Below are 25,918 nucleotides of genomic sequence, written 5' to 3'. Positions count from 1 at the left end.
TTCCGATATGTGGAAGAACGAGTTGATTCGATTAATACGATATCATCGTATTTTCCTGGTGTTTAATCGCGTTGAAATCGATCGCGAACGTGCTGAATCGGATGAAAGAAATCTCCATGAGCGAGAAAGATCGCGTTGGCGCATGTGATCCGATCGCGTGCAGCTGCTTCGAAAGTGAAAGTGAAGATACCTTCGGGACGTTCTCATCAACGGTGCATTCTCTCGACGAAGATCAACTTTTGTCGACCCGTGCTCGATTTCTAACGAGCCGTCTCGAATAAATCATTCGAAATCGTGTTACGGTTGCACGGATGACGTTGATCTATACGCGTTCGCGGAGTGTTCGTTAAGACGCGAACAGAGGAAGAAACATTTCACACGTATATGTTGGTTGGTTTGTTAGATAATCGACCTAATGGAGAGCTGATAGAGAAATCCCATGGAATCTTTCTTAGACGTTATACCTAGTGCGCTTCTATGAGTTATCATGCAGAAAGATCGCGTGGAATCGAATATGTTGCGTCATGTTGCTTACGAAGAGATGTTTAAAGGAACAGGGAAACAAGTGGAAGTTACCGTGCTGGGTGGACGCTTAATCTTTTTCGGTCCCTTCCTATTGTTAACAAATTTCTCAGCTTTGGTGAAAATACGAGAGTGTGAAAAAGAAGAATATTATTACACGTATGTATTAATCAATATTTCTCAATATTTTTCAATTTTATAAGATTAATAGATAACTTTTAAGTTAAATTTTATGATAGAGCTTTTCTTAAAACATTAATAGTCTTCTGATTTATTAAAACGAGAAAAATTCAAATATTACATATTTTCGCTCATTGTTGACGATTTAATTCTTCCGTATCTAGAGTCTACAAAACATTATCTGCCAATGGAATGTCGTTCATGCGTCATTGGACAAGATAGCTGATACATATCTCTTCGCTAGATTGTGAGGACTTTCGTTTAAAAGTTAGGGATTATAGTAAAAAATCAACCTGGCAGAAGAAGAACGGTGTAAAAGTGCAGAACATGACGTGAACTCACTTCGGAGGGGTTGGTGAGCGCTGTCTTCAGGATCGTCCCATTAACAAGGTGTCCCGAATGCGCGGGGTGACTTGAGTGACTGGTGGTAGATTGCGAGTTGAGCGGGTCGCCCGACGAAATCTTGTGATGATGAAGAAAACCACCAGCTAGCTGGACATGTTGCTGTTGGCTGTGGTGAGCGACTGCGGCTACAGCCATGTGTTTGTCAAGCATCGTCGAACCCATAGTGCTTTTGCTACCACCAAGGGATCCCGACCCGTTAACACCGCCAACATTACCGCCGCTACTTATGCCACCCATGCTTCCGCCCACTCCACTTGTTTTGTTACTTTTCTTGTGCTTTTTGTACTTCACCTATGGAAGGAAAGAAGGCGGAATAAAATTAACCATTTACCTTGGAAAACAATACAACGATTGACATGTAGTTGTTATTGAGTGCGTGGATATATCTTAGATTAAGGATCAGTTTCTCATTCTTGTATTCACATGTACATCCTCGACAAAAAGTTAGGGAGCATTAGTGTTTTTAAAAACCTTTTGTATGTCTTTCGCTCTTGAAAAGATAATTTTATTGAATAATGTTTTAATTATTTGATGTCTTTATTTTACGGTGTTAATAATTATCGAAGATATCAAGTTAATACTAACCTTGTAAAGGTTATATACAGCACCAGAATTTCTTCCTCCAGGCATTCGATCTTCTCGAACGGCCTGAAGGACCATACCCTGTTCAATGCACTTTCTGAAACGACAGTACTGACACCTGTTTCTTTGGGCCTTCGTAATTTCGCAACCACCTTCCGCCACGCACGTGTACACTCGCCTATTTTGTACAGTTCTTTTGAAGAAACCCTTACACCTGCACACACATAATTTCATGCTCTTTCACATTGCACATTCATAAGAAGATTTCATAAGAACTTTCCAAAGATTTCAGTATAAGAACTTGTATTTACTATAACAAATTATTGTTATCCGTGGCTCAGTACATTGTAAACGAATTAGACGATAGAAATTTGTTCCATTTTTAATATGTAGATTATATCTTGATTATCTCCAGTGAAACATTATGTTTAACTTTACAAAACAAGGCTGACATTAGAGTATTGAATTCATTTTTGCCGATACAGGTTCAATTTTTTTACGTAGCTTATTATTCAAAATAAATACTTGTACTGTTCCAAACAGTCATGTTCTTTTTTGAAACACGGATCTTTTAGTTAGCTTGAAGCGTAGAGCAGATAGAGTGGAAGGTATTTTACAATTAGTCATCAAGGATTTTCTACCCAACGAATAAAGTTTCAAAGTATTCCTTGCTCCTCAGGGGAGGATCTCGATTCTAGAAACCGATTAAAGATTCATACTTGGAGAATTATAGCTACACTGGGATGCGCAGAGAAATTGGTCGTCGACTTTTCTCAACTAATTTGTCGGATTTGTCGGATACGGCGATAGACATTGAATGTACAAGCATGAAAGCAAGTAACGATACCCTGTACTACCTTAGGGATTAATCAACCGCGTTGCAGGATATATTAGAATGGGTAGTACCTTGAAGCCTTGAGGTGCACTTGAAGAGACCGAGTGTCATCGTATCACGAAAGGGGAAATAATGAAAAACTTGGTGATATAATATCTACAGGAGGATATCTATCTATATGCATAATTAAAGCGTAACATGGTAACCTCGCAGATTCTGGAAACAATATATTTCTCTGTTCTCAACGTTGAAACGTAGGTAGTATTTAGCAGCATCTAAAGGTCAGAGTTCACCGCGAGGTATCGTGACTAGTGTAGTCTTAACTTTCCGTACATAGTTTCGCTTGATTATCTGTAATTAAGCGGATCGTCCGAATCTCTGACTCGTAACGCGTCGCCGCTATGGCATTCCAAACCAAGCTGTTCGAGATATACAACGGGATCAGTTTTGCAGACGACTAATTTGATTATCACACTTGGACCTCATCGTGCTTGAGTGCATCGCCAGCGATATCTTGAAGAATTTACTCGTTGTTCCTCGCCTTTTACAAGAATATCTTTGCTCTCTATTTATGAAATAGCGAAAGAAAGATATTTTTGAAACTTTTTGGTATTAATACATGTACAAGTAATACACGTTATTCTTAATATTTTTAACAATGAGAGGAGATATATCTGCATTTTATATTCTGTTTTATAACTCACTGTTCGTTGATGCATTTGAAAGATTTCATAAGCAACTTTTTTTTTTCAATTAACAACTTATTCTAGTTTCCAATAAATTGAACGATTAAAAGGACTTGATCTCTGTACATCATCTCTACGTACTATGAATACAATTCTACTGAATTTGATTTTATTCCTCGCATTTGCAAATTAATTTATTTTCCATTAAGATAACTTTATTTAAATTATTGCTACTTATCAAAAGATTCTCTAAGTCGTAACTAATCAATTTCCATCGATATTTTCAAATCGATTCGAGTTCTCTAAATGATTTCGAAAAAAAATTAACATGTGTCAAGCAAACAAGTACATCGTCCAGAAACTATTAAACGCTAATTGTCTGCTACGAATAGTCGTTACTCTGTTATCTAATGCATCGTTAAAAGAGAGAAGAACGTTGCACCACTCACCCTTCACACGTGATGATGCCGTAGTGCAAACCAGTAGCCTTGTCCTCGCAAATCATACATATCATAGGTGTTTCGTCTTCCTCGTGTTCTTGAGGTGGCATCGGTGGTGCAGGTGGAGCGACTGATATCGACTGCGATGCCGTCTCGGACTTGATGACTCCTCCGTTTCTCTCCCACGTTTGACCGGACCCGGAAGCCGTCAAGTTGAGCGCTTGCATCTGTTGCGCGGCCGGTAATTGCGTCATATCGCCAGCCCATAACCTCTCCATATTGAGTGGTGGACCGGAAGGATAGGAAGCGGAGGATGGTTTGCCCCTGGACTCCTGTCCGAGATTTAAAAGTAGCTGGGCAGCCGACTCTTCTGAGGAGGAACAGGATGCCGCGGCGGCCGTTGCCGTCCACGAAGCCGCTGGCGGTGGTACGGGGTCCAATGGTGGCGCGGACCATATCATCGTCCGAACGCCACCGATTTCACCCATGATTACGGTGGGAGGTGGTCTTGGGGGCGCTGGCGTGGGCCTTTGTGCCGGTGGTTTCATCGTTTCGCCTGAAATAAAATATGTCGTATTTCAATTAAAATCTTATTCTAAATTTCTATTCCATTAACTGAGCAAGATTGAATGAGGTGATACGTTAATACAACGTGCTTAATGTATTAGACTCGGATTAAATGTCAAGTAAGAATATCTATCGTTACGACTGACTTCTGACTTACACGAGGAAGCTGTACTAGTTGCCCCCGTACTCGTGGAAGTTGCCCCATTCCCGCTGCTCCCTGTACTGCTGCTCAAACTTGTACTGCTACTAGTAGATGCAACTGCAGCGTTCTGTCCATAATTAACAGCGCTACTGATGACCCCGTTCAATAGCCTTTGCGTAGCGAACCCCTGTATACCGTTGTTTTGTGACCAAAATTGATGGTGAGCTAGAAGGTGAGGTGGCACCGAGGGCACTCGGGGTCTCAGCGGTGTTGGCTGTGTTTGTTGCTGTTGCTGTTGTTGAGTAGCGTGTGTCGCGTTCGCGCTAGGACTCATACTCTGGCTAGGGCTGTATTGAGAAGACGGGCTGCTCCGGTGACTAGGTTGACTGGAAGTCTCCGAACGACCACCACCGCCGCTACCACCGCCACCTCCTCCATCAAAAACCGAGTTATCGGACTCCTCCTTGGTCTGCGCCGACGATAAGTCACCCTTGTCGGGGCTGTCGCTCCTTGAAGTCGCTTCTTGAGGCATGGGAGTCGTGGAGACCGCTTGCATCGGCGAATAAGGCGACAACCTGGTTGGTACGGGTGTACCGGAACGTTGTTGTTGATGCTGCTGCTGCTGTTGCTGCTGCTGCTGCTGTTGTTGTTGTTGTTGCTGCTGCTGCTGCTGTTGTTGCTGCTGCTGCTGCTGTTGTTGCTGTTGTTGTTGTTGCTGGTGATAGTGCTGTTGCTGCTGTTGCTGCTGTTCCTCGACGACTCTGTAGCCCACCATCGAAGTGGCATCAGGGAAGACTGAATCGGGTGACGCACGGTCCGAACAGGTTGTATCACGAGCTTCCAAGCCAGTTGCCGCCCCGCTTCCACGAAGAGGATCTCGCGGTGTCCCCGGACTCGGGATGCCTAGCAGATACTCGCTTTTGACTTTGACCACGGGGCAGCCCGGCGAGCTCGGCATGTTAGCCTCCGGCGACAGGGTCGAGGTGTCTGCCATGCTCTCCCCTGGAGCAGGAAAGTTTATGGGTGAAGGAGCGTCCGCCGGCTGGATCCCGAGCGGCGAGCCTGCTGATCCAAGGGATACCGGGGAGTCTGAGAAATAAGGCGTTGGTCTCACGTTTATACTCGATGGAACATTTGGCACACGTTTACCTTGGGAAGGCCGCTATTACGGGCGTGGATGAAGCGTGATTAGTCTTGATGCATGTACACATGATTATGGTCTGCCATTTTGGTCGTGATGATCATGGCGATGATGACGATGAAGGACGATTTTCTAACCGAAATTTTATTAACGAACGAATTTTACGATCTTTGAACGAATTAACTGGAAACGCATCAATGACGGCGATGCAATTTAAGAAAATCGAAATTGATCATTGAGATTCTTGGATGGAGTTATATGAACGGTAATCGTGCGAAATATTTTGCGATCATGTGAAAAGAAATATTTGCCTGGTAACAGGATGAAAATTGACGATGCTTGGCTATGAAAACTTAATTTGCAAATGCTCTAAGCGCAAATCGTTGAACGAGAGATTTAGCTCCGTCGCTGCAAGTAATCTGTATATCGATCTAATATCTAATAGAGATCTAATAGAGATGAACACGTTTCTGCATTCTGTTTTGACACTTCGTAACGTAACGCGTAACGTATTGATCGTTACTATTCTTGCATGGTTAAGCAACCGCGTTTCACCGAGCATTAATAACAATTATTGCAGTTAGACGATTCCATCGCTTTCACGCGCGATTCGCACGAGATTATAAAAGTTATGCGAGATGTGGTTCTTCTTTGTTCACTGGTTAAACTATGTGGTTCAACGATCGCGTAACCGTCTCGAACTCCGATGTTTCGCGTTAATAGGTTTGGTTTTGGTGTTCTATGAGATATGAAAATGTTATTAATCATTGCGCATAAGCATGCCTGGTGGTCTATTACGAAGATTAATAGCACTTATCATGGTGGGCTGCCAATCCGAGGTTTTATAACGTTGACAGACGAGTTTCAAAAGAACCATGTCATAGTTTGTTGCTCGTACCCATCTGTTTAAAAATCAAATCGAACACCTTCAATGGATATATTTCGACTTTTATCGTATTGTTCTTTCCGATGTCGGCGTTTGAGATATTAACTGGCCGAATTACGGTCTATTATACTGGCATTAAAGGAATACTATGCTTTACAATGGAACAAATATTTATATTTTACTATTGTAGCGGCACATGAGCGTAGAGAAAGTTAGGTTGCAATGGAAAATTCAAATTTGGGAGAGACTCATATTATTGTACCTCTAAATACTAACGTTGTTTTGGTTTAAAAGGTCTAAAGGCAAATGAACTCCGAACAAATTGTTATCGCCGTTTCTTGTAATTTTCAGACCGAGTTACATAAGAAGGTTAACTGTTTGTGGTATCGTCCGTTGATATAAATGTATAAACATGCTCCCTAAAACAGAGTATTATTATCATTTCTTCGATCGGCATAGTAGCATGGAGCGAGCGACGATTACAACCGGCATACACTATCTGTGTACTTATACTTATTTTAATACATCTGACTATTACGAATTCATACACTCGTTACTTTATTAAACACGCCTACACGTTGTAACCACCTCACTATTATATTATGCATACGTGTTCTTTTACTTCCCATGGCAACTTTGCATTTATTAAAAAATATTAGAATCTAATTTAAATTTTGATAGCAGAATGAATACTACAAAACTATCGATTAACGATGAAAAAAAGTAAACTTTCCACATAAAATAATTTCCATTTTAAAACTGCTAATAGATTAAGATTAAGATTAATAGAATAAAATGTTTCTTTTTGAATATTATATATATATATATATATATACATATGTATATAATAAAAACTTTTACTTTCATTCTAATTATATTTGTATTAAAATAGGAAAATGTGGCTATCTTAGAATCAACTTGGATATTCATAAACGGAACAATCAAAATATTTCCGTTGTTTTAATTCTATGAGAAATTTAGTGAGAGCAGTAACATTGTGGCATGTAGCACTAGTTTGAGATTGTTCAGTCGTGGAATGGTTTTCCCTTTATACCGTGCCCTAGGGTGCGGGAAGTGTTCGAGATTGCACGTGCAGCTGCAAGGATATTTTGCAGCGAGAGCAATTTACGCGACCAACACGAAAGTGTAATACCCGTTCGGAGTGCTTAGATCGTGAAAAGGATGTGGGGACTACGGCTGTTCGTGTAGGTCAAGGAAGGAATGCAGTTGACAAGGTCGGGTTGTGATTGTAGGTACCTAGGTACTAGTTCTCACAGCTATTAATAGACCGATCAGCGTGAAAATCGGTTCCCGTGGATTATTCATTTACCGCCTTTCATTGTCTTCCTCTCGTTTAGATATCCCCCCTTCCCCTTAGGAACGGCTGGAATCGATTCCTTCCGCCGGTTATTCAATCCTGCTTTCAAGCCTTTCGATTCTGATCACGTGTCGCGTAACTGTAGGAGACGACGAGAACTTCATTCATCATCAGCGAATGAGTCGATGATCAACGCGACAATCACAGCGAACAATTAATAATGTCGATGTTACGAAGATGATCGTATGTCTGTCTTTGCATGATTAATACTTAACGCTCAAAGTACCGACGTGCTATGATTTGGGGCTGTTGTGGGGGCCCGTAATGGATCAGTATAAACTCACATTTGCATCTTTTATTCTTCTTTGTCATTTAAAAATTTGCTGGTTTGCTTAAAAGAACTGATATAATTGTAAATATAATTCAGGCTGTAAAAATTGAATTGTCCAAAAATATAAATAAACAACAAAATATTTAGCTACAATAGTTCGCAGAACTAGTTTTCCATTGCTGATAAAACAGCGTGGAATAAAAATTATATGAATAAAAAAAGAATATAGAAACTGAAGTTTGTTTTAGGTATACGTAATAAAATAGAAATTAAGTCTGAATTTGTAATACGAGCGAGATTATGCTTTTTCCTCGAGGTGTAGAATTGAAAACTGACAAAAGAATTTACATAAACTGAACGGTTTGATAAAGTTCTTAAGAACGTGGGTTTAAACTGTTCCAGGCACGAATGTTCGAAACTTAAAATCGTCTGTTTACCGAATATCGATGAACAACGGTTATTTGAACCGTAGCAGCAGTATCGATGATCTAGCATCGCATACGGGGCCATTATCAGGTGAGATCTGAAGTAACGAAGGAAGTCGAAATAATTTTGATAGGCTGACATTGAGAAGGCGTTGTACGGATGATACAAATAGGAATACAATGGAAAATTATACAACGGTGTTCTTAGCGGTTGAAGTGTTCTTAGATTTATATTTAATGAGTTCCAGTTCTCCATACGGTAAAGATCAGACGTGAAAAAGAAACTATTTTTCAATGTAAAGTCCATTGTTTCGTCATCGTAGATATTCAACTTCTCCATTATGTTTTCTATGTATATATCGTCGATATTGAACGATTGCTCAAGCTTCGTAGAATGTATATATGTAAATACTTGTTGCGTAGAGTATCACAGTTCTTTGTTAAACTCAATTCTCTTCATCGATTGTCTCCTTGATATCCTCGATTGTAACTTTGATATCCTTGCACCTCTTCAAAATGATCATGTTCGATTGGTACATGGCCCGTACGTTATTACGGGTTTATTACTTTTAATATTCTTGTTAAAGAATATCCTTCGATGTTGGCACGTATTATGGATAAATATTAGATTTAATTTTAATGAAAAATTTTTATGTACTTCGGTTGGTATAAAAGCGTGCTATTAATCTCACTTATTTGCTTGTCACGAATAAAAACCTTGTATCAAATTAAATATGTAAATCTTTAATATATATTAAATAGTATATAGATATATTATTTTGATAAAGACGATTACGTACTTTTTGAAAGTTTATAAAAAATTATATTTACGTAAGGTTTATGCAAGAAGCAGCTTTCAGTAGAATAGCATATCATGGGTCAGACGCACCGAAAAGCATCGATCCCCTCCTTCATGCGGTACCAGTCGACTAATATCATCGGCACTAAACTAGAGTTTCAATAACCATCTAGTAATTGTTGTCGCCGTTTGTCTTCTATTCTCTTTATCATACATTTTTCATTTTCAATCATAATGTAAAGCAAAGTCAAAATACAGATTAAATTTAATAAAAAATAGAATCAATACAAAATGAAACAAAACGAAAAGGAATAGGTGTCGTGTCGTGTTAACATTATTTAACCAGATCGTAACAAGTTAGCCGCAGCACATTCACGAACATGATGAGAAACTAATCAACTAACGTATCCTGTTGTGACGTTAAACACGATCTGATCGATCTTTTATTTCCAGAATACGAAGAAAATATCACTTTCCTCGGTTACTATGTTGAGATATCAAGAGCGATTGGTACTCGTTCAAGAATTTTTCCATATTGTTACATTCATAAAACACTATGCCGTTCTGGCCGGCACACGTCACCGTGTAATTGCGTCGCACGTTTCTTCGCATATGACGTTGTTCGCGCGTGGCCCTGGAGCGAAAGATCAATGATTCTCCAAGATGTGGCTCGCTTGGAATACTCGTCTCTCGGAAAACTGGCTCATTCATGTGCCATCTCGCGAACGAACCGTCCGTCTTCGGTAAAGGGAGAAGAAGATCCGTCAACTTTATCGTATGAAACTCGATCCCGCATACGCCCTTCCAAATCGGCGTTATTTCTGGCATAACAACAATCCAAGTTCACCGTCGTTATCGATTCGGTTTCCGGCCAACGACAGTCTCTGACCTCTAATAGCCGGTAGATCGAGGGTCATTGGTACCGGTTACGTTTGCGAATGATGTTCGAGGAATCAATGCAGCTTAATTGACGCACAGCTGTTCATAGATTTCTTTCGCCACAGATAATTAGCTCCTCTGTTTTGTTCGTCCAGTGGTTAATTATATTCGCTAGATTTTCGATAGCTTGTGCGTGGAGGGCACGATGGAAGGTGGTTTATCGCGTGCTGGCGCGAGTTCAGACGAAGCCGAACTAGTACCGGTGCACGTCCGGGAAACCGCGTGGGTTGATATTCAACCCTGCACCACCGCTAGCAACCAGCACCCCCTCTCTTTCTGAACTTACTACCTTCCCTCTTCGCGCTACTCACTACACAGACGCGATCGCGATGCCTCAACCAGCCCCGCGGCAACCAGTCCTTCGTAACCGACCACTCGAAACCGTGTTTAGGAGACACAATAATAGAGGCGTCTATAGCGTTTCTCTGAAGTCAACGATGACTAAATCTGGCCGAGCGTTAGGATTTTCAAGAAAGGGAACTGCGTAAAACATACAATTTTATAGTGACGGACGTTATAGGTGTTAAAGATTGAGAGTGGCAATGATTGGAAGGAGATAAGAAGTTTGGCACGATATTAGAGCAGTTTATTATCTCACGCCCGTCTATGATTTTGTTAAGTTATTAATTTTTTGTCGTTGCCTACTTTAGATGATAGATATTTAGGTACATATCAGGTCAGTCTATAAGCTCATGTGTATTTTTGTCTTATTATTAATGTAACGTAATGTAAATAAAAATGAATGTAGTTTATTATTTCTTGCCTTTAGTAGATCCACGAGGGATTTTTTCTCATTTCATTGTCACATTTGTCTCTTTTTGCAAGCAGTAAGGTTTTATTGCCTTTTTGTACAATTTATTATCCCGAGTAGCTTCGCGGATTTTACGATTACCTGATTTGAAATTTTATTAAATTTTATTAAATTAGTTATTTTAGTGGATTCAATCGTATTTGGGAACGAATATGCACATATTTCTTTAACGTCCTTCAAATAAAAGATGCATGGTAAAATTATGTAGCTCGACCGATGCACGATGACAATGCGACTACACGCGTAACTAAAATGCGAGTCAACTTTGTTGACACCATTACTTGAATAACTCGCGTTTATTTTGTTGCAAAACCACTAGACAGCATTGGAGGTGATCCAAAAATTTTATTTCGATGAATGTCCGCTGAGTGGAAAGACATAATAAATTCGCAGCGCAGACCACCAGTCTAGGTTCTAGAAGTTTGTGATCTCGTATGTAATGTAATGTAATGATACAGTTACTCGTTTATGGTTTTCAAAGCGGAACAGATGAAGCATGATTGATGCTACACACACGTTTTATACGACATATGTAGTGTAATGTACGCATGTTATGAAAATCGGGGCAATAAGGGTATCAAATATGGCATTATGGGCGGCAACTAATCATTACAGTTGCGCTGATCACTTTCATGGCTCGTTCTAGGTATTCTCAAGAAGAAAGGTTGCTCGCTCGCTCGCTAAGCTTTGGTCGGACAATGATATACGATTCCTCTCAAAGACACGATTACCACAGCTGTTGAAATCTCGATACGATATTGTTTTGCTCTTTTTACAATTAACGATTACTGCTCAACAATTAGAGATTTACGAGTGTTCCAACTTCTCTAGTTCTGACAACGTCATTCAACTTGGTAATCACACGTTTTACCATTGTTGAACGCAGAGTTGAATTATACCTTGTCACCCATGTAATTCCCTTCACAAGCAAAGATACCTAGTGCAACGCGCGATAATGCGCCGATAACAATTCAGGAAAACTTGAACTCACATGATAACGATTTCCTGACAAGGATGAACGATCGCTGAACGAGATGTGAGTATTCTATTGTATCGTACGTCGTGTGACTTTTCGACGAAACTATTTGATGCTATATATAATTAAAATGGAACTAAATCGAAGTTTTCGGATATTAAACATTGAAAAATGAAAGGGGAATGTTACTAAGATTAAACCGATAAAATATAAGGAGATGTTTTGTGATCCGTCGATGAGGGGTAACATTTCTTACACACGATGTATGTTCGAAATAGATGGAAAACGAAAAGGAAAGGAAAGAGAAAATGATTTCTTACCGTCGCTACTACATCGGGAGTCGACCTTCCTCCTTTTCAACTTGAGGTCTTGAAACAAGCTCATGTTGTCTAGCTCACACGGGCTGCTCGTAAGGGTCATAATTCCTGCAAATAAAACGATAGGAAAAGGATTAGGTTTGTCGATTGATCGTTGGTACACGAGTTTGACACGTATTATCTTGTTATAATAAATATATAAATGTAATATATGAAGGTAGGTTCAAAGGATCGTACAAATTAAAGTCGCGATAGATGCCTCGGCACCGTCTATCACGAAAAACATCTTCATTAATCATGAACCGTCTAGTCACGTTCCTCTTTCATTATACAGCAGTGATATATAAATGAATGGCACGGTGAAGCTTTCGCGTGGATCAAGTTTCAGCACAGAATTCATGAATAAAGAGCAATTCACACGGCAGTGATTGCTCGGACATTCTACGTATTGTTACGTAAATCATTACATTGTTAAAATATAAAACACATTTAGTACATCTTTTACAAACTCTGTTGAAAAGGAGAATGTTGTTTTTGTTATTTTTATGTTAAAAATAATACTGGCTAACAAAAGTTGCATATTTAAAAAACTATCTAACGCTTGAATTTCCAAGCTGTGATTCGCAATGTCTAAGAGGTTCGTAAAGTGTTTTTCGGAGGATAACGACCAGAATTTATTCTGAAATTAATAATAGCTGTTAAAATTAGCTTCGTTCGACTACTAAAAATTCCTTTTTATGGATCTATACTGAGGATAGACTCGCCAGTTATTTGACTACTATGAAAAAGGGTTATGAGTCGGAAAATTTTGGGAATGTTGTTTTAAATAAACTTGCATCTGTTTCTGTAAATTTCTATTGATAAAGATACCAAAAACGACGATAAAGGTTATGTCATGCGTGACTCATTACTAAAGAGCAACTTTCTCACAAGTCGTTTCACGCTTCTCAATACGAGATTACGGCTTTCCCTTCCTGTGGTTCGTTCGAGAGCGCAGGCTGGTGGGTCCACAACATAAGACGCTTCTTGACTATTAGTGATGGAAACCATCTCGCTTGGCCGAGGATATCGGCTATCGCAAAGAGAACGGATTGAATGTGAAAGTAGATACGTGTGTCGGACGCACGCGTTTGCGATTACGGCGAACACATAGCGTTCGCCATTAACCCCTCTTTAGCCAATAGCATACAATTGGATCGTTGGATGGGAGTATCTTTGAGCGGCACTACACGCAACGATATGATTTGATGCCGATCCATCGTAGAATCGACAAATGAATCATAGAATCGCAATAAGCTTATAAAATTTTCACGAAATCGTATAACTTCAACCAATAATGAACAATAAAAGCTGTAGAGTTTTAATTATAAACGATGTAGGTAAGTATCAGGAAATTAAGGAATTACTCTTTCGGCGGGAAAGGGTATAAATTTCATACTGTAAAATTTGGAATAATTTATTTTAGCTTCTCGGCCTATTTAATTAACAATAGTCGACAATCTACAAAAAAAAAAAAAAAAAAAAAATCGAATTTTACCTAGTTTGCTCTTGAATAAACTCGAGTAATAAGTATTTGAAATCGATATTCAAAGTACATATACATATGTATATTTCAGCGTCATCGCTCAGATATCATAGATGAACGAATAAGTTGATAAATAAGTGTCGATTTGTGCACCAGGTCAGTTTAACAATGCTCGTTCACTCATACAAAGTGTTCTGATAATGATGAATCGCGTCTTATCGTTGTTTGCCGGCTGTTTGTAATTAATGGTCGGCAGAGACGAGAGGCAGTTTTACGGTTGTACGCGAGAGAAATGGTCTATGACACACCATGGGTCGTTTTAATAAACGCGATGTCGCGGATAATACGGGCCAATCGTATGCGAACGCTCGATTCATGCAACCACGTTTGCGTGTAGTACGTTTGGTGTGGTTCTGGCGGCCGTTTCGAACCATCTATCGTATAGAGCGATACTGGATAATTGATGTTGGCCGATATTAACGTTGGCAGGTGATTTTTCTTGGGAAGGGAGAAGGAAAGCATTAATTCATAAAAAAATGTTTAATCTCATTGATGTAGGTACTCGTATTCAGAGCTGCAATCCATTTTTACGAACATTTCTGACATTTGGAATAGGAGATCTGCCAGATAGAAATTAGAAATTAGTGTAAATACGTATACCAACTGAAGATTGCACAACAGTTTTGTTAAAAATTTTTATTTTTGCTCTAACTGCTCTAATGACGTCCACTTGACGCAAATATATCATTTAAGAAATACGTTTATCCTGCATATGTCTTATCTGTGGAGTCTTGAATTTCCATTTGTCCTTAACAGTGTTTATTTTATCTTCAACTTTGTGGAAGTTTAAATTTACAAACATTTGATAACGATCATCCGCGCCCCCTGGCTTGCAACCAAGTCAAGTTTTCTACGCTCAGGCTTAAGCAAATAATCGTGTATCGTAAAATCACGGAACAACTTTCTCTCTCATGTCAAGTACTCTTACAGATCGAACAATTTCTCTTACATACGACTGCTCCATGTTAAGCAACAGTCTTTTTCTGTACGATCACAATTTTCTGTACGATCTTGTCGGAAGTTTTATACAGGGTGGCGTACGCAATTCGAACGAACTGTGTTTTTAAAATAGTTAGAGATACATAAAATGGCATAAAACTAATTCCATATTCTAAATATAATTCTACAGTGTTTCATTTTGCCTTATGTTACTCTTTTCCATGTCTAATTACATATTCCATTTTTAGTTGCACGACATTGCCTGTATTCAAAAATATTCCCTCCTCCCGTTCTGTCTCGTATGTCTACGCGTTTCGCTGCCTACCCACAATAATCGATGGGACAATGTATTCGAATTTATTGGAAGAAAACGAAAAGAATGAAATAATTCGATTATAAGCAAACATGCGAAGGCGTGCAAGTGCACCTAATTGCGTTTCGCGCGGATAGAGCGGCCCATGTTCAAGAGCGCGGCAATTTAACGCAAACTATCGATTCCCCCCATACATTCTATTTTATATTTATCTCTGGAACACCGCTTTCCGTTTTGCAGTATCCAACTCGATTACAAGCAATACACGAAGTATTTCCGATAAACACGACGCCACTCGAACGCGTAACCGTTGGAGCGTCACGTACTGTGGTTGTGCGCGAGCAAAGGCGAACAGTTCTAGCAGGAAGCTGAGAGAACGAGCCCCTTGGCCGCAATCGAAAATACCAGTAGCATCGGAAAACCAATGGATTCGTCGCGAAACGCCGCAATGTACCAATACCCGGTCAAGTGCAGCATAAGTGTAGCGAAGTTACAGAAACGAACGAAGTGCCACAGATGTTGTAAACGTAGCTTAAGCTATCTCCACAGCCACGTGGGCGGGTATATGCGTAGTAGGTTTGTGCTGCACCAGATGGCGTTTACGTGTACCATTACATGGACGAAGCGCATCCACGATCCACGGCCACAGTAACGCTGGTGCGCCTGCGCGCTCACATACTCGCGGCAAGCGGCACTAAACGGGTGTGCGTGGTGGTGCAGCGGGGTCCTTGCTCCCTGGCGTATGTGGGTCAGCAGTCTCACACACGCTACTATTCTTGCGTAACCAATGCATGCATACGACCGACAGCTGCCGCCACTGCGGCGTGCACATGCACACACCGAGACGGAAAGTGCAGCCAATGCACTAACCTACGGTCTCTTCTTGCGAGGCCGCTGGCGCGGCGCAGCGATCTTGTTGTGTACACGCGAGTGTATGCATGTGCCCTGTCGGTGCATGTCTGTGTCGGGCTCAAAGCCACGCAAGCTCTCGCTATCTCGGCCAAGCTTTTTCGAGGTTCGCGCTTTACCCTGATACTCGTGGTATTTGCTTCATTAAACGTGGCGCTGTCGCAAAGGAGGGAGACCGCTAGGGCTTTTCAGATATATCGTGCTCTTTCTCTTCTTTTTATCTCGGTGCTCTTCGTCGACCGCTTCTACGAGGCTTTTAATTGAACATCGGAAGTCGCTCGATAATTGGAAAGTTGTGTAACACGTTATTATCACAAGTTAGGCGTATTCCCCTGTTGAATGGGATTTTCGCGAGACTTAGAATCGATTGCTTAACTTCGTACGCTTATTCCTGTAACTACATATATTGCTTGACTTAAAGTCCAGCTATATATTATATTTATATTATATTTCCTTTGTCAAAATATTTAAAAAATGTGTTCGACTCGGTAATAGTTCTTGACAAAATTGTTTACTTTATATCTTATAAATTTATATTTTACTTAAATATTGCATCTCTTTCAAAATATTTACGTAAGTTGTTAGACATCTTGCTTCTCGTGTTCTTTTTGTTCAGAGTTTATCTTGTCTAAAATGTTTCTCTTTTGATTAGAATATAAAGGACCGTATACAACAATATTTATGCTTGCAACGTTTAGTATACCCATGGTTTAGCAACGCTTATGTAATCGAATGAAAGGTTAGTGATTTTGTTTTACATAACAGGAAAGTAAAAATATTTTTTAATCGATCGCGACTTCGAGGTAATCGCATGTTACATTTTCCATCGTATCGATATTTTCTCCTGTGTCGTGTAAACCGGTATAATTATTTTCGTAAATCTATTTCCTGGCGGTCGTAATAGGAACGTAACCGTAACAGGAAGTACCTAAGCTGCATAATCCATCGCGTGATGATTGAATGAAAAGCATTAATATTAAAGAGTAGATTTAAACATTCATAATTATACATAAATGTTTCACTCCAAAAGTTTCTTTTTCACACTTATAGCCTCTATTATTTTATTTCTGTTTTTTAATTAACTGTTACTTCGAAATTGATCGTAACAACGGTTTCACCGTAAAGATAAGAATGTCGTCAAACTGTTTTCTATATACAAATAAAAAACCTTAGAATTCTTCTATGCCATATTTCTAGCCAGTTAACATCATCACGAATCTAGTGAAACAGTGCCGCGTAATTTTATGTACCACGGGTAGATTTTAACGCTATAGGGGCCACTGATGGTGAAAGTGACTCTCCCACGCCATGACATCCTAGATCTACAACTCCCCACTCGAATCTGTTCGACTCTAGGCTCTCTGTTTCTCGTGTTTGGAGGCTCTGCTACTCTTTTTTTTCTCGGCTAACTCCCGTTCAAGTATCCTGGCCACGCGATTGGCTCTCGCGTCATGCTACAGGCAAACGAATTCCTGACAATGGTAATGAGTCGCGGATAAAATAATGCCGTTTTGAACGACCAGGAAATCTCTCGGGGCGTGATTTAGGACGTATCGTGGAATTGATTAATTCGTGTGGAAAACACTGCTTTTCCAGAATCAAAATTCTAAAGTTTGTAGGAAGTTCAATGGACAAGATCGGCCCATCGCGACGAATCTTTATTATTATTCGAAATAATTCGCTCAAAATACAAATAGAATCTCCTTTCTAAAAGTCATAGTGTTTTCGGTGCATCAATGTGCAGGAATATTTATAAAATCGCTTAAGGCTTATGCACGTATAATGTAGTCGGTGATCGATTACAAGAGAAATCGAACGTGTGAAAAGTCGAATGGCGAGCTTTGCGCGTACTTTATCGCCATGTGTAGTACCGTTATTTGAAAAAGCGAGTTATCGCTTATCAGGCCAGGTCCTCACGGATGTGAAACCTCGTTTCCAACCGTGTCCACCTTCCAACCGACTTATCGGAGGAAGGAAAACGACGCTGCTAGCGTAACGATACATCCTGCGGGAATATCAATTTAACCTTTAAATCAGTTAGAAAAAAGCGCTATAGTTTTTACACCGATGAAATTTTCATTCTGGAAACTTATCTTCGTAGAATGGTCAAAAAATGAATCCCGGTCTCGCTTCGAAGCAGTTGGATCGAGTCTGCGTTCCTTCCTAGTGGCGCAAAAAGAAGATTCTCGATTGAACTACGTTCACCGAACTTTCTTTTTCGCATGGAGAGACGAAGGAAGACAGGAAGGAGAACAAATAGGAACACACGAGGAACTCTGCTTCCTCGAGTGTATTTCGTGTTATCTCAGACAGGTTGGATCGCTCGCGGGACTAAGGAAACGGCATTGTCGTGTAAGAAAGTTCTTCATACACGTATCACCGACAATAGGTCTACAATAATGTCCGTTCTTTCAAAGCATTGTTTCAAAGATTTGTCGTTTATTCATACACTGAGATCCATCGGGGAATGTCGTTCGGCGCTCGTACGACAATGGAGCAACGTTATAAATATTCCGTTTTAATTTTTCTTACGAGGGAGAAGAAGGAAAAGGGAAGCGTTGAGGCAGGAGGCACAGGAATCGTGTCTCTCGGATACTCGTGAGTCGGGCAACCAGTGAGAACGGCCAGTGAGAGTCAGAGCCCCGTACGTTGAACCTCCGCAGTGAAAGTTTCTATTATACCACTGGCCTTACCTTACTTTTCCTACGGCAAGTTCTGCCGTGTTGTGTCATAAGGCGACGAGCGGCGTGGAAACGTCGAAATTCGTTCCATCGCCTCCGTCGTATTCCGTTACTTTCAGACCGAGTCAGAATTTTTACACGTAAGCTAGACTACTAATGATACGATTCCTCGGAACGTTGTCGAATCGTCGGAAGCAATCTTTGTGATTTAACAATTTTGTTGTTCCGTAGAGAAAACGAGAAGTCTGGTTTCGTTGAACTTTAATCGACGTTCGATCATTTTAGAAGGAAAGAACGACGTACTGCGTGATCAATTTTCGTTTCATATAGTTTCATGAGTATTTCTCCGCTTTTCGTGCGGAATCAACAGACATTCTACCTTAACGAGATTCTTACGGATCATTAGATTATTTATGAAGCATAACATATTCTTCGTTGCTCTTGATCAATTTTTTGAACGTACGAATCGTTGGATCAGCGCATAATTGCTTTTAAACATTGCAACACGTTGGCAGAACGGTGTTTCGAAACAGCAGGAAGCCCGTAGAAATATTTCGTTCACGAAAAATCCTGATAGCTCGGTGTAAGGCAATGCGCGTGAAGTTCACTTGTTACGCCACGACAGTGCAACGAAGTTTACCGATGGAGGCTCGAACTGTTGCAATCTGGAGCAAAAGTCGGTGTTGCGAAGCTACAAAGAACCCCGTGGTTCCAGGTTTCTATCGTTTACGCAATCGATCGTACTAGAACTCTGACTATCGCTTAGGACTTTGCGGTAAGCAAAATATTCTATTCGTAGCTTCCGCTCTCCAATAGCAACAAACTTGAAATCTTTCAAAGAATTTCCAATCGAAAAATTATAATATGTGCAGATATATAATCAAAGAATCACACATAGAGATATATAAAAAATCATAAAAAGTAATTTAAAATCTTGCAATAATTTTCCAATTTAAAAATTATAAATAAGCTATATAACCCGAGACTAAATCGTGTATTGCTGAGAAAGAGGATCAACTTTAATTTCTTCAAACGATTCGTGTTTCCTGTTTCGTGTTTCGTGTTTTTAATGACGGTCGAGAAGAGAATAAATCTGGCAGCTTCTGTATCGTTGGTATACATATGGTCGGAACTGTGAATCAAAATTAGCGAAACGTACAATTACGTTGCAGTGTTATTGACCTGCAGGACGCTGACAAACTGACACCTCGTTGTACCTCGGAAATTAATTTCCCCCACGATTATCATTAGAATCGGTTTATAAAAAAAACCACTAGAAACTTTGTTAAATGATAATTCAATCCTCGTGAATTCCTATTATTTCCCGAAGAACAGATAGTTCTTCGTTAAAACGACAATCAATTGACTATTCGCGTAAATTTAATCAGATTTATCCGTGATATTAATCGATTACTACTTTATTAATCACTATTTTCGTCAGCTTCGAAACGATAAAAGTAAAGATAGTAGCACATCGTTAAACAGAATTTTATACGATCAGTTTATAATAATAATCCTACCTATGTGACGACCTTGTAGAACACTCATCTTCGCGCACATGATATGCCACAGTACGAAACGAAGCCTTCTATCGAAGTATGATATCCAATCGTCTTTCACGCTCGTCACTCGTCTCGATATCGTTCGATCATCGATCGTTCGTCCACACGATACTACGTACAGAGTCGCGATTGGGTCACTTCGTCTGCAATTAAACACACGTAACAGTCCCTTCGAGAATCGGATCACGTGAATTCGTTTTTTCCTTCAAGATCCACATATTCATTTTAGTCCAAGTCTCGACAATCGTTGTCCAGAATCAAGATCTCGACGTCACTGCATTGGTCGTAACAACAAGTGTCTAACGGGAAATAGAGTCATCGAGAAACATGGGAAATCGGCGAAGATTTCGGTACGATTCGTTTCCACGATTATTCGACGAGTCGAAGGGGGAACTCACGGCCACGATAAACTTTCCTGAGAGTCCGGAAGAGACGACGAAGCAGTCGCAGCGCGCAGGAGCCCGAAGTGAACGCCTCGCACAGCCCAAAGTTTTTGGGGCAGCCAGTTGTGCGGGCCACGCGATCCACCGAAGTCATGGATCCACGGTGTTGGGTGGTGGTGGCACCAGTGACCTCGATACCAACCGAGGCCCTCCAATCCAAACGCCCAATGCCAAAAACTCGACACGCGTATACGCGAGAACTTTCACTCTCTCAAAGTTCTTCGTGATAGCTGGCTCAAGTGGCGGAGCATCATAAGATGGGAATAACAAGTCGAAATGATTCTTGAACGTGACCTGCCGAATACACTATCTTCTCTTAAGTTACGCGATTCAAATTAGACAAGTCAGTCTCTAATGGAGTGTTACATGAGAAGTTCGTTTCTTTCTTGGAGCAGAAAAAATTGACGCTACTTTTATCGATTAAAGACTTTCACCGAGGGAGCACTCGATAGTAGAAAGACCAATGAAGGGGAACGAACAATTCGTCGGACAGCTCAAAGTGACGTTCGAAGACGATCACCGAAGCGAGAAGTCGTACTAGAGATCAAGTAAGAGGAGCCGAGAAAAGAAAGCGATATCGAGACGATCAACCATCGTGCTCGATCGGAAAATTTAATTAGTCCATTGGTGAGAAGCGGATTGTGAAAAATTGCACGAATGGCAGTTACAAAATATATCAACGCGGAAGAGTTCGTGTAAATCGTCGACTAACCCCGTCGCGTTATATAAACATACGCATTTAGACGCGCGTATGCTCGAAACGCGCATAAAAATCAATCTCCAAATAAAGAACCGCAAGAAAGCGATGTTCCTCTCGCGTCAGCTTTTCTTCTTCTTGCGATTTCACTTTTAATCGATACGCATACGATGTATGCCTGATAATTGTGCGTGCGACCAACGATCGCTGTTGCGCATCTTCGAACTAGAAAGAGCACTATAGGTCGATGATATACAATACCGTCCATAAATATCCGAGCTTTTATTTATGGATTTAGGTATATGATAATAAGATACAAATTTTATCAAAATATATAAATTAATGACAGATCAGTAACTAAAAGTAGCATATACTTACTGTGTTTTTATGGAGTCAACAGACTATAAATTTGGATTATATGTTAAAAAACTTGACAGTAGTTTTAGTAATTTGTCAATATATTGTTCTAAATATTACCGTTTGAAATAATGTCGGTTTAAACGAATTCCCTCTAACTGACTCGTAGTTTAGAATTTAAAGAATTGTTTTTAAACAAGATAAAATAATTCTATGAACTTTAAAAATTAGTGTCATCGCATCACGATATACTACTGTATATAGGTAGTTGTAATGATTATAAGGAATAAAGATACTATATTTCATTTGTTAAAAGCAAACAAGAATTCAAGTACTTTTGAGCGATAGTATACTTAGATTGGTCAGTGTTTCACTCGTAACCGATAAGAAAGTAAGGAAAGTCTTTGGATGAAAGTTTCGACGCTGATCTCGTGCGGTGGCCGTTCGATTTCGGGGAAGTAGCCTCTTCTTCTTCTTGTTCATCTTTTACTTCTCCTTTTTCTTCTTCTCTTTCTTCTTTTCCTTAGTCTTCTTTTTCTCTGTGCCAGCGTATTTATTCGACGAAAGTAAAAGTAGCAGAGGACCTTGTGGTAGAACGTCGTCATCGTATATGACATCGAATCCTCTTTCTGCGTCTTCCTTCTCCCCTGGTCCCTCGTTACGGGTGTCCTCGCTGTTTTGGGATACCGGTTTTCGGGCGAAACGATACCATCTTACAGGAAGATTGAACCTGGTGAAAACCACGTCCTTCGTGGAACAGGGTTACATTACGTCACGCATGTCACGTTATTGCTGTCCGCGTTTCACTGCACACCGCTGATATTTCGTCCCGGACCGATTTTTTTGCGATATAATCTAGACACGACGAGTATAATCGAAAGCGGCGAGAATCAACGACCACTATGTCATGGACCGAGAACCTTTGCGATTAGCGCGTCATTATTGTGAATTAACGGATCTGTACACCGACCAAGTTACGCAATAACCGCGTGAATGATGAACTTTTACATTTAACTACGGTGTAGTAACTTCGTGCGTAGGAATGTCGGCTAGGTAAACCGGCTTACGATCACGACGAACGTAAAGGAATTTAAATTTCTTACAATATTGCAGTAGACTTTATACGAAGTGAATGGCGCGTAGCAGACTTTATATCGATATCGAACACACTTCTGTGAAGTGCGACTTTTTTCTGCAGCAATATATTATTACATACTGCTAATCCTTACACGTATCTATACTCTCGCTATCGGGATGCTCACTTACTAACTTTGGAAAGATTTCGGAAAGGAGATATCGGTAAATGACGAAATTAAATACCCTAGTTTAAGGTCATTGCCTATTCTGCCATTTACTCGATTATTATTCACTAATAAGTTCACTATATTATTCACTCTCCTTCCCAAATCTTGCTGCTCTATTTTTTCACCAGTCTAAGATCTTCCACAACTAGCAAACCTCTAATCCGAAAATAACCGTTCTCCGAGTACAATGTTATTTTCCAGCACGCTTCTTCCAGATAAACTACAAATAAACTACGCGGTCCCAGTACCTATCACCTGTTATGCCCCTTTATCGGTTGCATAACCAGACCTGGCTGATCCATCGTAGTTCGTTCTACCGAAGTCCAGACGAAAAATAGACAGTCCTTCGAAAATGTCGCGTGACTCGCCTTTCACAAGGAGAAACGAGACGCGACAGTCGACGAGATTGGCCCGTTCGAAAAATCGCGAAGATCGTTCTAAGGTCGGAAACGCGTTGGTAGCAGGATTTTCTCAACTAGTTTTTCTAAGCAGCCTAGACGGATGGTGTTGTTACTGGCCGCGGTCGATGTATTCGTACGTGGCAGTGTGGGCAGTGCTGCAGTCGTTCGTACCAGCACGTTGTGAGCGGTCGGCCATGGCATACTTACTGATGTCAATCACACCGGCAGGCATGCACTGCTTTATTCGTGTTGGAATACACGCATGCGTGCGGATACACGCGCAGAAGACGCTTCGCTCGCTATCGAATCTCGTAACCTTTTGCCCTTTAACCCGTGCAATTTCCTCGACCATTGATATCAGGTCGCAGCTGTGCTGACGCGCCGCGCCGCGGTGAACTGAGTCTGAACTTGGGCGACCCTTATACGCAACTTTGTTTCTGGAGCGGTCGAAAAATTTAAAAGGGCGCCTCTGGACCGTGACCATCGACCGGCACACGAATAATCGTCAGATAAGTCTTCTCGCCTCCCGATTCCCGTTGCGCGCAGGAAATACCGCGAAAGATGGCGTGCTAGTATGCTTGTTATCGTTCACTGACAACGAGAATACTGCGTATCATCGAACGCCGATTGTTCTTTTTTTATCTAGGACGACTGAAAAGTGAAGTCACTACCGCATGGATACGATATCATGCCGTTTGTAACATACTTATTTTGTGGTTTATCGTATACTTATAATTGAACAGGAAGCCCGCGTTGTTCTTTTTTTTTTTTAATTTTTCAGATATTCGGGAAAAATATCGATGTAGTAGCAACGAACTATTATTGATCAGAGAGTTTCTAAGCGAAGATTGCTATGATTCTCTAAGATTGCGAAACGTTCCCTTTCAACCTGATTTTGTTTCGCTTCCCTTCCCTTTCCCCTTTTTCGTTTGGTCAGGACAAAAACTCAGTTTAATAATTTTGGGAGATAGAAAACGCACTTTATAGTCGGTATCATTATACATGTATAAATAGCAGATTAGTTTGTATACTGGTCGCACGTTCCTCAACCGCTTTGTTTCCTGGCAGACCTTATTCCTTCCAGGAGAGTCGGTTAATATCAAGTGCTTAGTCACGTTTCCCACTGATACTTGGCGCCATAATCGCTGCAAGTTGGCAAAACCGTATGTAAACAAGACCGGTACGTTTCAGTAAATAATTGCTAAATTAGTCTACTTTCCGTTTTCTTGGATGGAGCCTGTGCCAAATACAGTACGCCACATTACGCTCCTAATAATACGTTGCCTTTTATATTTAGAAGTCAGTCAAAGAGGAGTTTTATGCGTTTTTATCCGTTTCTTAAAAATGCTCGATTACGCTTTGCTAATGTCAAAGATATTTCTCGACGGTCCAAGAAGAAAATTTTAAGTACTCGCGATAAAGTAATTATACGCTGTGTTTGCAAGGCAAATTAGATACAAATTCATACAACGCTTCGTATTTTATTGCTAATTAGATGTATCGATACTCGAACATATATTGTTATTCTTACAGATGTTCATTCATTATCTGGCAAAGAATAATATTTCTTTGTTGTATCAACGTCTCAGTTTGTGTTTGCAGATATCTTGAGCGATATTTCTTAGATCAGTACGTCGCGTCGCGCCGTTCTCACTCTCATTCCACATAGAAGCATTAAACGAGTGTCATTGAAAGTCTTTCGTTAATCAACGATCAAGAGTCCGTGATCTTGATGGACTTTCCTTCGATCGAAGACGATCCATCTTGCTCAGTCGTGGCGTGTATCACGAGATATCGGTACGACAACTTCTCGCGAGGTATAACGAGTTTGAAGCTATAAGGCCAACTAACGTCCGTGAGAATCGACCTCAGAATAGTCACAACATTGCGTGTCATCATGTTCATTCTGAAGTGTCGAAGACGATCTTATTCGAACAATAATCACTTTATAAATCAACTTTATAATTACTTTATAAATATCAAGCCTATAAAAATATTTATATAAAAGTTATTAATACGTTCTTTGGTTTTATAACGGTATTCCTGAAAATTTGAGAAACAAATTCAAATTATTTTTCAATATCGAAAATTTGGAAAGTAGGTATAATTAATCTAGATATCAAAATGAAGGCCTAACTCTGTAAAACTTGTAATACAAGAAAAAAAAAAAAAAAGAAAAGGAAAACAAAAAAGAACAAAAAATACACGTATAAACAACTATACCAAGTATATCATACTTGTTCAATGAAAAAAAACGATTTATTTATCGAAAAGTGACGAAGGAGGTGTAAGAACATCTTTCGGTCGAATTCTCTCCATATAGGTACATAAGGTCTAGTAGATATAATCCGTGACGCACGAATCAGTGGTTCGAACCTTTTTCGCGGATGACCGTAACTGATATCGGGCCACTCAAAATAAGGAC

At 40.2% G+C, this 25,918-nt stretch overlaps 1 protein-coding gene across 6 annotated transcripts in view; it reads right to left on the bottom strand.

Moving 5' to 3' along the window:
• LOC132905659 (hormone receptor 4-like) overlaps nucleotides 1-25,918 on the bottom strand; it is a 157,856-nt gene that overhangs the window by 10,119 nt on the left and 121,819 nt on the right. For 2 of the 6 annotated variants that reach the window (XR_009657838.1, XM_060957182.1), the window contains exons 1-5: nucleotides 8,473-10,400; nucleotides 4,375-5,448; nucleotides 3,660-4,206; nucleotides 1,693-1,903; nucleotides 1,045-1,398 (exon numbers count right to left, since the gene is read on the bottom strand). Coding sequence is in view for 5 of the 6 variants with exons in the window: in XM_060957182.1 (XP_060813165.1) it covers nucleotides 1,045-1,398; nucleotides 1,693-1,903; nucleotides 3,660-4,206; nucleotides 4,375-5,448; nucleotides 8,473-8,800 (2,514 nt within the window). In the remaining variant the exon portion in view is untranslated. Of the gene's footprint in view, nucleotides 1-1,044; nucleotides 1,399-1,692; nucleotides 1,904-3,659; nucleotides 4,207-4,374; nucleotides 5,449-8,472; nucleotides 10,401-12,305; nucleotides 12,411-20,249; nucleotides 20,608-25,918 lie in introns of those variants that run through there. The other 4 variants (XM_060957184.1, XM_060957185.1, XM_060957183.1 and 1 more) reach the window with 3 other exon arrangements.

Source organism: Bombus pascuorum, chromosome 3, assembly GCF_905332965.1.
Source record: "Bombus pascuorum chromosome 3, iyBomPasc1.1, whole genome shotgun sequence".
NCBI classification, from domain to species: Eukaryota; Metazoa; Arthropoda; class Insecta; order Hymenoptera; family Apidae; genus Bombus; species Bombus pascuorum.
Note: the sequence above shows the minus strand (reverse complement) of the source record. Positions and strands in the feature narration are given on the sequence as shown.